We start from the raw sequence: 12,978 nt of genomic DNA on the forward strand, positions 1-12,978 counted from the left end.
TAAAACTGTACAACAGCATGGAAGACCACCCTATGAGGTCTAATATTTGCATGGATACAAAGGAAATCTCATAGAGCTTTGTCTCTTATCTATTTTTTCTTTTTTTTTTTTATCTGTGACATGCAGGAATTAGTCTCCGATCTAAAAAAAATAAGAACCCAAGAGAGCAGGACACATAAATTTATTGTGAAAAAAAAAGCAACATAGGGAAGAAAAGGTTTACTCTGGCACATCATTCATTCTTATATTACAAAGATGAGAAAGGGCTACAGAGCATGATAATTTATACAAATACAACAACTTTTAAAAAATACATTTTAATTTAGTAAACGCTCTGTGAACTTGTTTCTGCAATAGCCCACTGCTTGAGATCCCTGAGCAGAGACACAGAGTGAAAACTTTTTTACATCGTCACTCAAGCAATAACATTTCTTTCTCACAAACAGCATCTTACTTAACATCTCCCTATCGCCATTATAGTCAAAAACACAACATTGTTGACAGCATTATGACTGCAACAGGTGACACATTGTATATCAAAGTCTTTACCTTCCATGTGCAGATGTTAATCTATAATAAACTAAAGTATAGTGGATCACAAACATATACACAACTTCCTTCTGACCGAGTTCCTTCATTTTACAGGTAAAAACACAGTGCCAGCTGGTTCTGTTGCTACGTAACACGGAGCAATTATTTACAACGTAATGAACTGAAGACAAAAAGATAAATGAGGGGGATTGTGGCCAACTACAAACAAATAATTACAAATATTGTTCAAACTCCAACTTGCATGAAGGTGCTGCTTCGGCTACTGAATGATGAGAATTAACAAACAAACTGATGTTAACTATGCCAAATATGTACAAATGAGACCGAAAGACAGTATTGGAAATACCTGTGCCTGTAATGTGACAAACTATACTTGCCCAGTAACTGAGCTCCAAATTTACTTGTGGCTACTTTTGCTGCAATAATTCCGCCATATTATAAACATTGTACATATATATATATATTAGGATTAATTTATACAAACATAATGACATAACTTTATTCCAAACCAAAGGCATTAAAACATTTCCCTTGAATGCACTGTGACTGGGCATTGTACTATAGTTAAACGTTTTGCAACAGTATAGCTATTGTTTTTGGCAAGAAGGACCATATCAGGTCTACACGCATCTTTCTAAAAGCTTCAGGCTGAGGCTGTGAACCTAAAACTTAAACATCTGCATTCTTTGTTTTGCCTTGGAAGATAGCTTCATATTTTTAATGATAGCTTTATAATGCTTTTGACCAAAAACATGACCATAGCAACTTCTTAAGAACTGCAGAGCAGAAAGCAGCTTATGTGCACCTTGTATGCTACACCAACGAAGATTTATCACCTTTTTAACGACTTAAAGTGTTCACTTTAAGTCGTTAAAAATATGTTTTTTTTTTTCTTTAAACATATGGCAAATATTCAGCCTTTTTAGAAGCTTTTAGGGGCTAATGTTGTGCAGGAATGGCTAACAAATTAAATTCCCTTTGTTTCTAGTTTTCACTGAATATCAGGACATCCATTACAAATGCTTTTTCTAATGGTTATAGTCGTTTGTAACTTCACTATGAAGCGTTTGTAATCTCATGAGCAAATCAAAGTGATCCACTTAGGACGCAAAACAGTACAGAGACAGGAGATCTAAGTGATATTAACTGATTTGGGGATTTTGGGCAGTATTCAGGTCTCCACATATTCTTTATTACCAAGATGGAACACCTGGTGAAAGCAGAAACTACCCTTAGTGCAGTGCATGAGATTCTTTTAATTCTTTTTGTGATATCTCACACTGCTGGAAGGATGTACCTGTGGTCTCACTTTGAGTTCAGGAGCTCGAAAAAGAACAAAAAAAGCAAAAGGATTCTGTGAGAGCACTCACTTTAAAGAAGGTATTTAAGAGTCCAAATACCAAGTAGCGCCTGCCTAACTGTAAGCAATATTGAGGAAAGCTGCCTGAGGTGTTTGCAAAGCTCAGAAGTTCTTAGGAGGGCTGTGTGGCACAGTCATACCCTCTCTGTGCAAACTTATTTCCTCATTCTCATCCATCTCTCCTGGATGAAAAAAAGGAATGAGCTGCGCGTAGGCTGTTCTTCCCTTGGGTCTGGCACGCAGATGGCAGGTAGGCAGACTGGGAGAATTCAGGGGCTTGTGGTCCTCAGGCCCTGTTTCTCCATGATGTTCCACAGCTTACGCAAATTCGACTGAGTGATAGTGTCATCCGGTTTCAGTTGAAGTGCTCGGAGGTAATTGGCTTCAGCTTCTTGCAGTTTTCCATTGAGGTGGAGGATGGCTCCGAGGTTCATCAAGGCTGCAGGGTACTGAAACAAACAAATAAAAAAGGAGATCATTTCAGGACGCTTTCAGCTTGAAAACGGGACTTTAAGCTGGTGTAAAGCTATAATCCAAAGATACATTCACTACTCTTCTCTGAAAAAAAGAACCGATGCAAAAGTCTTTCCCTTTTTTCGAGAAGTACATAGAGTACGTATAGATACATTGATTCAGTTCACAGGGACATGGCGAGAGTGAGGATACAAAGACTTTACAGGCGTTTACTGACCTAAAATGGTTTGTTTGGACTGCAAACATAATTTGATTAAAAATTTAAATTTCACCACATCAGGGGGTTGATGAATAATGCAGCCTCTCTATTCACACTTTGAGAGCATTAATAATTTATCAGGAAATGGAATTTGACTTGAGGTTTTTCATATGAGTACATGCAGGGAATGAAGCTCCAAACAGAAAAACTTTGTATTATTTCTGACAGCCGTAGCTGTTGTTCCAAAAATGCAAGAATAACACCAAAGTTGCTGACTAAATAAAGTTATGCAACAACATTTTTTCACTATAATAAAACACTGTATCATCATATGAGTCTATACAGCAGACTGTAGGTCAGATAACCCAGACTGTGTACAGTTTGTGGCCGTAGATGTCAGAAAGAGCAACCACCGCTTTGAATAATAAAGTTTATTCTTGCTGGTGCCAAGGGGTAAAATCATCATCTGTGCAATGGATGAGTCATGAGGACATAAGTACAGGAAAAGTGCCTGGGGTGCAATCAAGCCAAGAACACGAAGTTTGCAGGCAAAAGGAGGGGGGGGGGGGGGTCACATCTGATCCCCATTTTGGTTTGGTTGTGGAAAAAAAGGTCTAACTCTGCAGAGAAGCTTCTGTTTTACTTCTTCAGAATATTGTCATTTATGAAACTGTAAGCTATGGGCTCAAAGGAATATTCACAGAATACTCCTTTAATAAAAAAAATGTGCTTTTCTCTCAATGCTTGAGACTTTTTCCTGTCATTATCACATGAGAGATTGGCACATGACTATAGGATTTTGACATTTTGTCGTTTTAATTTGTTGATTTTGTCATCTGACATAGTCAAAATCATTAGTAATCATTTTAAATTCAATTTAAAGTCTAATTCAAGAATTTAAATCAAGAATAACTATCTAAGCAACATAATTTGACTATGAGAAAAGTGTATTTAATAAACTGCTTTGACATCCAGTATGTTGCAAAAGTCTCAATCCTCCCCTCTCTCTTTGTTTTTTTCTTTGATCATTGGTTGCTTTTTCCCTTATTTTCAGTCCAGTACTTACCACTTTCAAATGGATAGTACTTTTTTTTGTCTGTAAAGTCACTAAACACTAACAATCAAGTCATTCAAGCGCTTAAAAAGTCGCCTAACTAAACGTTAGGTGACTAAACTCAGCAAAGGACTAATTTTAATACTTGCAAGCAGCCACTGACTGTTTGACCTTCAGCACTTTGGTGAATCTGGTGATGTTTACACTTTTTTTTTTTACCATTTATTTTACTTTTTGGACATTGCCCACTTTTTCTGGGCTGTTACACCCAGTACACGTAGAAAACCTTAGAAACATTCCTCTGTTTATCCAATGTCAATGTGGGATGAGTGATGTTCCATGCATGAGAAATTGAGTGGGAACCATAATGCTCCTTTTCCTTGGCAGAATTACCTCGATGCATGAATCAAGACAACTATAGATAATCACATTTTCTCTAAGAAAGGAGACATATTTTCCATCAACATTCAAAAGACATGCAATGGATGCCTTTCCTCAAGTTTAGACTGACAATGACCAAACCTTCCACCATTTGTAATGCACTCTGCACGGTCATGATTGAAGTTTATATTTTAAGTATTGAATTTACAACCCTTTCTGTAAAACCCTCCTCTCCGTTTTTCTGAAGCTGCCACAGTTCTTGAATTTAATGGTCGGGGTAATTCTGAGGTTGTTTGTGCTATGAATTACCTTCTATTTGACCCCACCGTTTTAAGGTCAAACCACAAAATAACGCTTGGGGATCAATTTGCAAGTTTGTGATTTCTACCAGTCAGAAAATTGCTGGCAAAAATATATCTGTTTATACATATGGACATAATTTAAAGTGGAGTGAGAGGGCCACACATGAAAACTGTATTCAAGATTTGTAGGTGAAAAGTAGGTGCATATTGGAAAATTATAGCTTAAATACAATTTTGTGGAGTTTGTGAAGATCCTATGTCAAGAGAGGTGAGGTTTATTCCTTAGCCTCAGTCTGTGAGGTGACTGAGTTCACAATTTAACACAGTTCATAACTCTGAGAGTCTTTGAAATAAGTAACTGAGAGAATGGCCAAAAGAATATCCTGCTGGGCTTTTTAAGACATTTTTTGTTGAGATTCCTCTGTTTTAGAGACAATTCAATCTTTTTTTTTCTTCTTTTTTTTTTGCCCAGGGCGATAAAGTTATCTAAAAGATATCTAAAATATATTTTAAAATATTCTTTTAAGAGATGACACAGGTTGTAGGAAAGGCTAATAAACTATAAGCCTTTAGCTGGATTTAAGAACAAAGTCCATTCCTGTGTTTACCTGCACAGGAGCATGGTCAGACTGTAAAGAAACTCATGTTATAATATCTGACAGTGTGGAAAGATAAGTTAGAGACTGACCTGACTGTCATGACTTCAGATAGGATTTAAGCAAAGAATATCTATATAAAATGGGAAATACTCAAAGGAGAAATGTCAAAGGTTGCAGAGAGCAATTCATTCTACCTGAGAATCAGACAGGAAGACAGAAAGAGAGTATTGAAGGACGAAGTAACTAAATGGAGGAAATGACTCTCTCTTTTAATTAGAATGGGCAAACTTATGTGCTTTAATATAAAACAGAAGTTGCTTTGGAGACTGAAGAGTCAAACTGCGGTAAAGCACAAAGCCACAAATGAAGATAGCCAGGATGCATGGCTTAAGTCAAGTAACATCAGATGGAAAAAGGATAATATTGATAAAGATGGATGAAGATGCCTAATTATAGTGGTATTTCAGCTGTAAAATATACAACTGGCAGAAAGGAAATTAAACAAAAGTAACCATGTAGGAACAAAGAAAAAGTCCCTCACTGTTTGGATGTGGACATCAGCGTGTGTGTGTGTGTGTGTGTGTGTGTGTTTGTAATTATACTACAAAACAGTCAGAGTCAGTGAACGTGGCACTGATTTTGCCCTAGAAATTAATTACAGGGAAAGACAAAACACGCAACACATTCATTTTATAGATCTAAATGTACTAAAAGTGGTGACTCTTAAATGGTGTAAGCTGAAAAAGAAAAAAAAGGTAAACTGAATCAAATGAAGATTTACAACGAATCCAGAATCTCTGCAGGAAAAACTCCCACAATCCACTTTAAGCCCCACAATTAAGTTTCATCATTAATGAATGCATTTGAGCTTGAGCCACGGAGAAAATATTCTTTTAATCTTCTATCTGGACTTAATTAGACGTTAAAATGCACAATCTCACATATTGACGATAAAACAATAAATGGAATCGGAGCCCAACTCCATGGCTTCTGTGGAAATGTGAGGTCTTATCCCTCTCAAGTTTTTGTTTGTCTTGTTTGTCACTGTTTGTATATCTTATACAAGGGTTTGTGTGTGGGCAAAGCTAAATCACAAACTCTGCATAACATTCAGGATATATTTGATCATTAATCCAAAATTGTTTTTTTCCAATCGAGACACAAGTACAAACAGGGTGACCATAAGCTAAACATACTTCCCCTCTCTGTGGCCCTCACTTAAACAACTTGACCCATCCTGTCAGAGCTCTTAAAGACTGAATCCTATTCATTTTCAAGATGTCACAGTCCCCTGGCTGTGTTATTATCATTATTCTTTCCAATCTGCTTACCCTGGTCCCTCCTTTGAAGTTGTTGATGGATGTTGCACAAGCAAAGCTCTGAGCTCAGTAAAAACCTAGCCCTCATTACTCTGAGCTCTGCTGACAAAGAGGGCCGTTGTGAGAAGGCAGACCAGTCAGTAATGATATTGGAAAGCCACCCTGACGGTGATTGCAAAGTGTCCATCAGAGTAAATACTAATGGGGAAGAATAGCTAGTCCCAGTGTTACTCACGTTTGGTCTGAGGCTGGCTGCTTGTCCATAATACTTCTCGGCTGCCTCATTTAGGCTGGCTTGTCTGAGAAGAGAAAAAAGAGAGAGGCAATCATTATTCATTTTTATTACTCCTGTCCTCGGATGAGGCCTTGAACCCGTGTGTTTACTGGTGCTCTGGGGTCAGTGAGAAAATAACATCGGAGGAAGAGCATGAGGGATGGGAAAAGCTGTATCCAAACGCTTGTAGGTTTCTCTTTCGATAGCATCTTTCACCTGATAACATCTGTGCAGAAAACAACAAGCCCTTTCTGATCTAACAGAACCACGAGGCCAGGGCATTTGTGTGGAATATTCACAGTAACTTTCTGTTTAGTCTGAGAGAACATATTCCCATATTGGACTGATGCTGAGACAGCGAAGGTGTGCAAAAACTAAGGAAACACAAATCTAATAATCATCTCATCATAAAGAATGGATACACCAAAACAAGATGGCTTGTCATTAATTAACATCTGGATTTAATTAACATGAAAAATGCAGTGAAGACAGGAATATTGAATATTACACTTCTTATCTTCCTTCATAATTCACAGTTTTGTTTATTGATACTGAATACACTGGCCTACAGCTGTTCTATAGCCAAACACTTTCTCTAATTAATGATCTGGTCTCTCAGAAATCACCTTCATGGTCCACAGCTTCAGGTGTTTCATTGATGGTAACGTTTGTTACTAATGCAAATCATTTATCTTTGACACAGAGATCTTTGACAAAGTCAAGGACAGAGTCTTTGATGGCAGCCTTTGGAGCCACTTAAGTCTTGAGGATCAAAGGAAGCAAAGCCTTTGGAGCCAGTTTAATTTTGGTTGTCAGAGTCTTTTAAGAGATCATCATCTATATGGTTCCAGATCAGAGTTAAAGTGACCTTAGAACACACATAGTGTTCAATTTTGGCATCAAAATTGACTGTTTTGTGAAATCTTAATGTTTAGCTGTGTAATCAATGACTTTCGGACAGAAAAGGCTAAAGGAAGTCGAAAATAGGTAGCATAAAATGCAAAGATCTGCTAATAATGACCAAGTTTTGTGTGCTGAATGATTTTTTCTTTCAGAATTTTAATCATTATTCTCAATTACTGTGGCTACTTGATCAGGTGTAGGACACAAAACTTCCCTTTTTGTATGTGAAGCGTGTCAAAGAGTAACATGACACATTTTTATATTCATCAAATGATGTGGCGTGGCACTTCTGCTGCTGTGAGTTCCCAACTTAAGAGCCCACAGCCACACCAGAAACTCTGAGGCTGGAATCTACTTACACTCAGAAGCTGAATCGCTACTGAGATTAACAATGTAGATTTCACAACCAACCACAACCATATGCTTGTTTTCCAGCAAGGTGTGTAGAAAAAGCAATATTCTGAGAAATTTCACAATATCATAATCATACAGACATCATCATAAGAGAACTGGAGAGCCGACCGGAAGAGGAACAGGAACTCCCGGAGCTGTCTGGCTCCAGGTCATGACAACACTTATTGTTGGACAGTGGGGGCCTAATATGTAAACCACTGCCTGGCTGTCAACTGAGGAGGAGTCGTGTGAGACTATAGTATCAGAGAGTGAGAGAGCATAAATGAATGGAGGAAAAATATCCCTTGAGGAAGCAAAACTTCTTGACAATATTTCAAATAAGCAGCTGAACTAGTGATCATCTTGTCTTGTTGTCAAAGGATAGTTTATTAACCCCACACAAGCGTAAATCACAACACTGACAGATATTGCCTGTAAGCATGCCATTGTTGGATACAAATGACTGCATGAGCAAATTGCATTTTCAACAAAAGCCAGATATTTGTGCTTAAACTGCAGCCTTCCCATCTGTCTCAAGCAGAGCATTACATCTTGTTAGAGTAAGAAGTTAGGATGCTACACTAAGCACGCATATCTTCCCTTAGGGCTGAACTCCATGTGCAGTGCACCAAATCTAACTTGATACCAGTTTCCTTTTTTTGCTATTCCAGGTTTATCATTATAAACCAATGTTACCACTTCCAGCCATATATGTATAATTTGCATAACTTATATCATGACATGCTGATAAATATGGTGCAAAATGTAATAATATAAGGCGTGGTTTAGAAGGCATTTTATGGGCTAAACTATTAGGGCATAACCTGCTTGTTTGTGGTTTATATCACTTCCATTTGGTTTTCTGTGTACAATATCTGAAGATTGTACTTCATTACTTTTCATTCACATGCATTCATTATTTTTCACTTTCTTTGAAATTTGACAGATTAAAGAGAAGCATAGGCATATAGCTTACAGTCGCACTATAAACATGTACTATATTAAGAAAAATAAACTAACTGTTCAAAGGAGGCAGAGGGAAATTAATAGTTTGGAAGCCAAATGGTCAAAAACCAAAGGCCCAAGAGGGTAATAAATGACATGCGCACATTTGTAAGCTTCTGTTTCTTCTTGTAATCTCTTTCCTTCTCTGTGTAGATTCACTCGTGTCTCCATCAACCAAGGGCCTTTCCATGTCTGTGTCCAAGATAAACACATAAAGAACATGAGCTATGGAGGATAAGACCCCATGCCAAGCAGGCGGAGAACAGTTCAACCCAAGCACTGCTTGAAGCCCTCTTTAGCTGCCAGGGGTCTGGACCCTGGAAGTAGCTCTCTATACTGAAAACAGTTGGTGGTTTAGATCCTGTGTGATAGGGCTGGTGAGCGAAGAACGAATCTAAATGAAGCAAGTCAAGAATTTCAGAACTGTGCCGCACGACTGTAATTGTAGACAAAGCGCCAACAGTTTTCAGGCACTCGACTTAAAGATGACGATTTCCTAACAGCAGGCAGCTATAATCTCAATAAGAAAAAGCCCAGAGTCACCCATATGAGTTTAAGCAAAGATCTCTACACTTGTTAATATGATATTGTAGGTTAATTCAGTCAGTTGAGCAGCGTTTGGTAAGCTGTCAAATTGCTTTATTTACTCATTTCCACTCGTGGCTCATGTTCACAAACGTAACAGCTTGAGGGCTTTTCGGCTCAGGCTCATCAGCTCATCAGACAGCTCATGAACTTTGCCCTTATTTGAAAGCATACTTTGAAGTATTTGCAAGAACCCGATGCGACTGAGTGAGACAGATGGAGACATATATGAAGTCCGAGAGACGGCATTAGAACCTATAGCGCTTATTGCAGTACAGCTGCAATAAGTGAAAAGACAAAGCGGCAGTTCAAGGGCTCTCACTGCTTGGAAAGAGGGATTACAAAGTACAGCCAAGTAAATCACTCAGGCTACGGAGCAGTGTAAGCCCCTGGATAAACCGTGCAGACAGCAGACCTCCCTCTCTCACACATAGAGCCATGGAAAACTGTAGCCTATCTATCTTATCTCCACAGAATAAAATACACACATTGCATGTGTTTGCACTGTGTTTGGAAATGAAAAACAATGAAAAAGAAAAAATCAAATCAGAGACTTACCTGAGCATGTGGGCTGCACTGAAGACCACATCAAACTCTCCGCTGTCGAGGTGTGCAGCTTTCTTTGCCATCTCTGCTGCTTCCAGCAGCCGTGACTCTTCCAGTAAAAACTGACCTACCAGGGCAGAAGAGAACGGCAACACTATTAAAACACTAAAGGATCCTCACAGAGGCACAGAGGGATATGCGGTCTAATAATGTTACCTTTGGCTAAAGCACAGGGACAACTTGCTGAAACACTAGAGGAGTGCAACAAACCATCCCTCCTTTGGCATTTCTCACAGCCATTAGTTCAGATTTGCTAACCTTGATAGAACTGTTTCTGAAAAGTTTCTTGAAGGAGGTTTGTGTCTCTTTATAGGTGTGACTTGCAGTCAACCTTGTGGAGCAGCCTAATCAGACGGGATTATGGAAGCCTGACAAGGCCATGGACCAGGGGCAGACTCCTTGGTGAGAGCCAGAATACAGAGAAATTAATACCCTGTTGATTTTGGTTAGCTCGACTACTGTAGAAGGAAAGTATCCAGTGAACTTAAGAATGATTTCCTTAATAACCATGGATGAAACTGTAGCCCCTATTATAGGCCTGGAGCAAGAGACAGACTTAAAGTGAGACCTAAAACTATGACTGAGTGTAAACTTGTTCTTCGGTTTTGATGGATTAAAACAAATCTGTAGGCAAAAAAGAAAGAGCCAAAAACATAAAAAAACAGACACTGTCCTGGTTCTGGACAAATGTGTAAAATGTACTGTAGTTTTGGGTTTCCTCAGGGCACTCAAAGTTTGAGAAATAGAACCGATAGTACAGAAACTTTTAGAGGTATTTTTAAATATTCATCAGATGCAAAGCAAGTCAAAACCAACAGAAACAGTCAGAACAGTTCATTCACAGCTGAGTCGAGCTACGTTTACATGCATTTTAAATATCCAGTTTTGGTTAGACTAACCCAATAATTTGTTTTATTTCTAGTGTCATTAAAGGAATACATCGTATAATTAATTCCATATGTATAACTATATTTCTTACTGGTAATAATAAAATTACTATTTCCTTACCTTATTAAGCAGCAGAAAATAGCTAGATGGACTGACTAGCTGAAAATGAAGTAATTTCCTCATATTCTTTCATTTCTTTAAGTTGTAATTGACACAAATGGGGTAGTAGTTTGGGTGATTACATTCAATAATGATCAAAAAAGGCACAACTCAGGCCACCTAAAACAATTCATGTCTAACAGCACATAACACATGTATGTTGTATTATATATGAAATTAGAAAATATATATAACATGTTCATGAAAGGATTCGTCTTTGTGTAGAGCAATATGGTTTTATGGTACAAATTTGACGCAATGCTTAAAAACATAAATATTTGATGTATACTGATCCTCTGAAAGTACACTTTCAACTTGGCATGATAGTGATAGGAAGCTGACACATCACTTTAAAATGCTGGTTCAGGCAGACAACATTTTAGAGGCTTTTAATGGCAGAAGGTAATTAACTTAAAAGCTTATTCAAACCTAAGGTTACTATGACAACAATTAAGCCTGAGAGATGGCGGTGCAGTTCGTCTGATGCACATGAAAATAATGGAAGACAAGAGGTATGCTGACATTGTCACGTTCCACATATTCATAAAATCAAAGTGAACAATGTGAGGAAATCATCCTATCTTCTTTTGACCCTCCTCTAACCCCGTAGAGACGGCGATTATGGATGTTTAGAGGAAGAAGTGTCAAAAGGGTCAGCAAACACTGTTGTCCAAACAAATCTGCCAAAATTGTACATTCCTGCTTTTGTGTGCCGCAAGCATGTGTTAAATTGCCAGATCAAATATTTGAAAAAAGACAAAGTCAGGATATGTCAAATTGAAAGAAGAAATACAAAACTCACCATAATGCATGTAACAGTTGCCTTTTGTGGGATCCAGCTGGATGGCCTTCAGGAAGTACCTCTCTGCTTCAGTTTTCTGCCCCTGAGAGAGGACGATTAAAAACAGTATCATTACTGTTTCAACCACTCCTCAAAACTTCTTATAATAAAAACACAGCACTCAGCTCAACTGCTAGAATATCTTTGTTTATACCTAATGTCCCTCTAACAACCGCAGACCTGCTTAAGAATATATCCTAATAAACAGACATGAAAAATGTTGACAACGAGCGTTACTCCTTCAAGCTCATGTTTCATCCGTCAAAGTACACACTGACATGTTTGGCAAGCCTCATTCATTACACACTTCTATCTGTACAAACAGCACTTCCAGAGCATAACTGTCAATTGCCCGTGTGTGGCCTGACCGCTATGAAAAAAAAAGAAAAGAAGAGTGGTGCATAGGGAATGAAACAGGGAAGTGTTACAGTGGGAGGGACAGGAGAGGCTCATTTGTCCAAAGACATTTTTAGGTTCACTGACAAATACAGCACACACATGCACTACAGTTTTATCTATGTGTGTAATGTTGTTCCAGCTTTTAGAAATAAAAAAAATTCACACTAGGAGGGTGAGAACAACATGATGAGGAGAAGAAATATTTACGCCGTGCAGACCTAAAGAGCTCCCTTAAGCCCCTTGGGCCGCGACATGCAACCAATCGCAGCTCAAACAGAACAGAGCAGCTGGCCAATAGAAGTGCCAGCTGGGGCTGACAAATCCATGCTCTAAGTTGGGCACCAGATGCAGTCTTATCGACGATTAACGATGTGCATTCATCAATAAAAGTGGATGCATCAATAATGTAAATATCTGTATGACTTTAGTCCAAGATATGTTTAACGGCGTTTCATGAATATATTGTCAAATTTGTGTTTTATCGGTCCAAAGGCTTGAGGAAATATACAAAAGCAGTGGACAAAAAAGGGGGATGGAGGTTGTATAAAGAGTGTGTGAGCCAGTGAAGATAATTTATACTGAAATATGGCAAATTAGATTTGTTATGTTGAAGAATGAGCTCAGATCTATCCAGGATAGTGTAGCATTAATGACAGTATACTTAGTCAAACAACTACATTTTCAG

General features: G+C 38.2%; 1 protein-coding gene across 1 annotated transcript in view; it reads right to left on the reverse strand.

Moving 5' to 3' along the window:
- Positions 1-204: 204 nt before the first annotated feature.
- tmtc2b (transmembrane O-mannosyltransferase targeting cadherins 2b) overlaps positions 205-12,978 on the reverse strand; it is an 80,486-nt gene continuing 67,712 nt past the window's right edge. The window contains exons 9-12 of the mRNA XM_072385409.1: positions 11,856-11,937; positions 9,959-10,073; positions 6,476-6,539; positions 205-2,361 (exon numbers count right to left, since the gene is read on the reverse strand). Coding sequence (XP_072241510.1) covers positions 2,182-2,361; positions 6,476-6,539; positions 9,959-10,073; positions 11,856-11,937 — 441 coding nt within the window. The 3' untranslated portion in view covers positions 205-2,181. The remainder of the gene's footprint in view (positions 2,362-6,475; positions 6,540-9,958; positions 10,074-11,855; positions 11,938-12,978) is intronic.

This window comes from Leuresthes tenuis, unplaced genomic scaffold (assembly GCF_036924035.1).
Source record: "Leuresthes tenuis unplaced genomic scaffold, fLeuTen1.0.hap1 SCAF_5, whole genome shotgun sequence".
Taxonomy (NCBI): domain Eukaryota; kingdom Metazoa; phylum Chordata; class Actinopteri; order Atheriniformes; family Atherinopsidae; genus Leuresthes; species Leuresthes tenuis.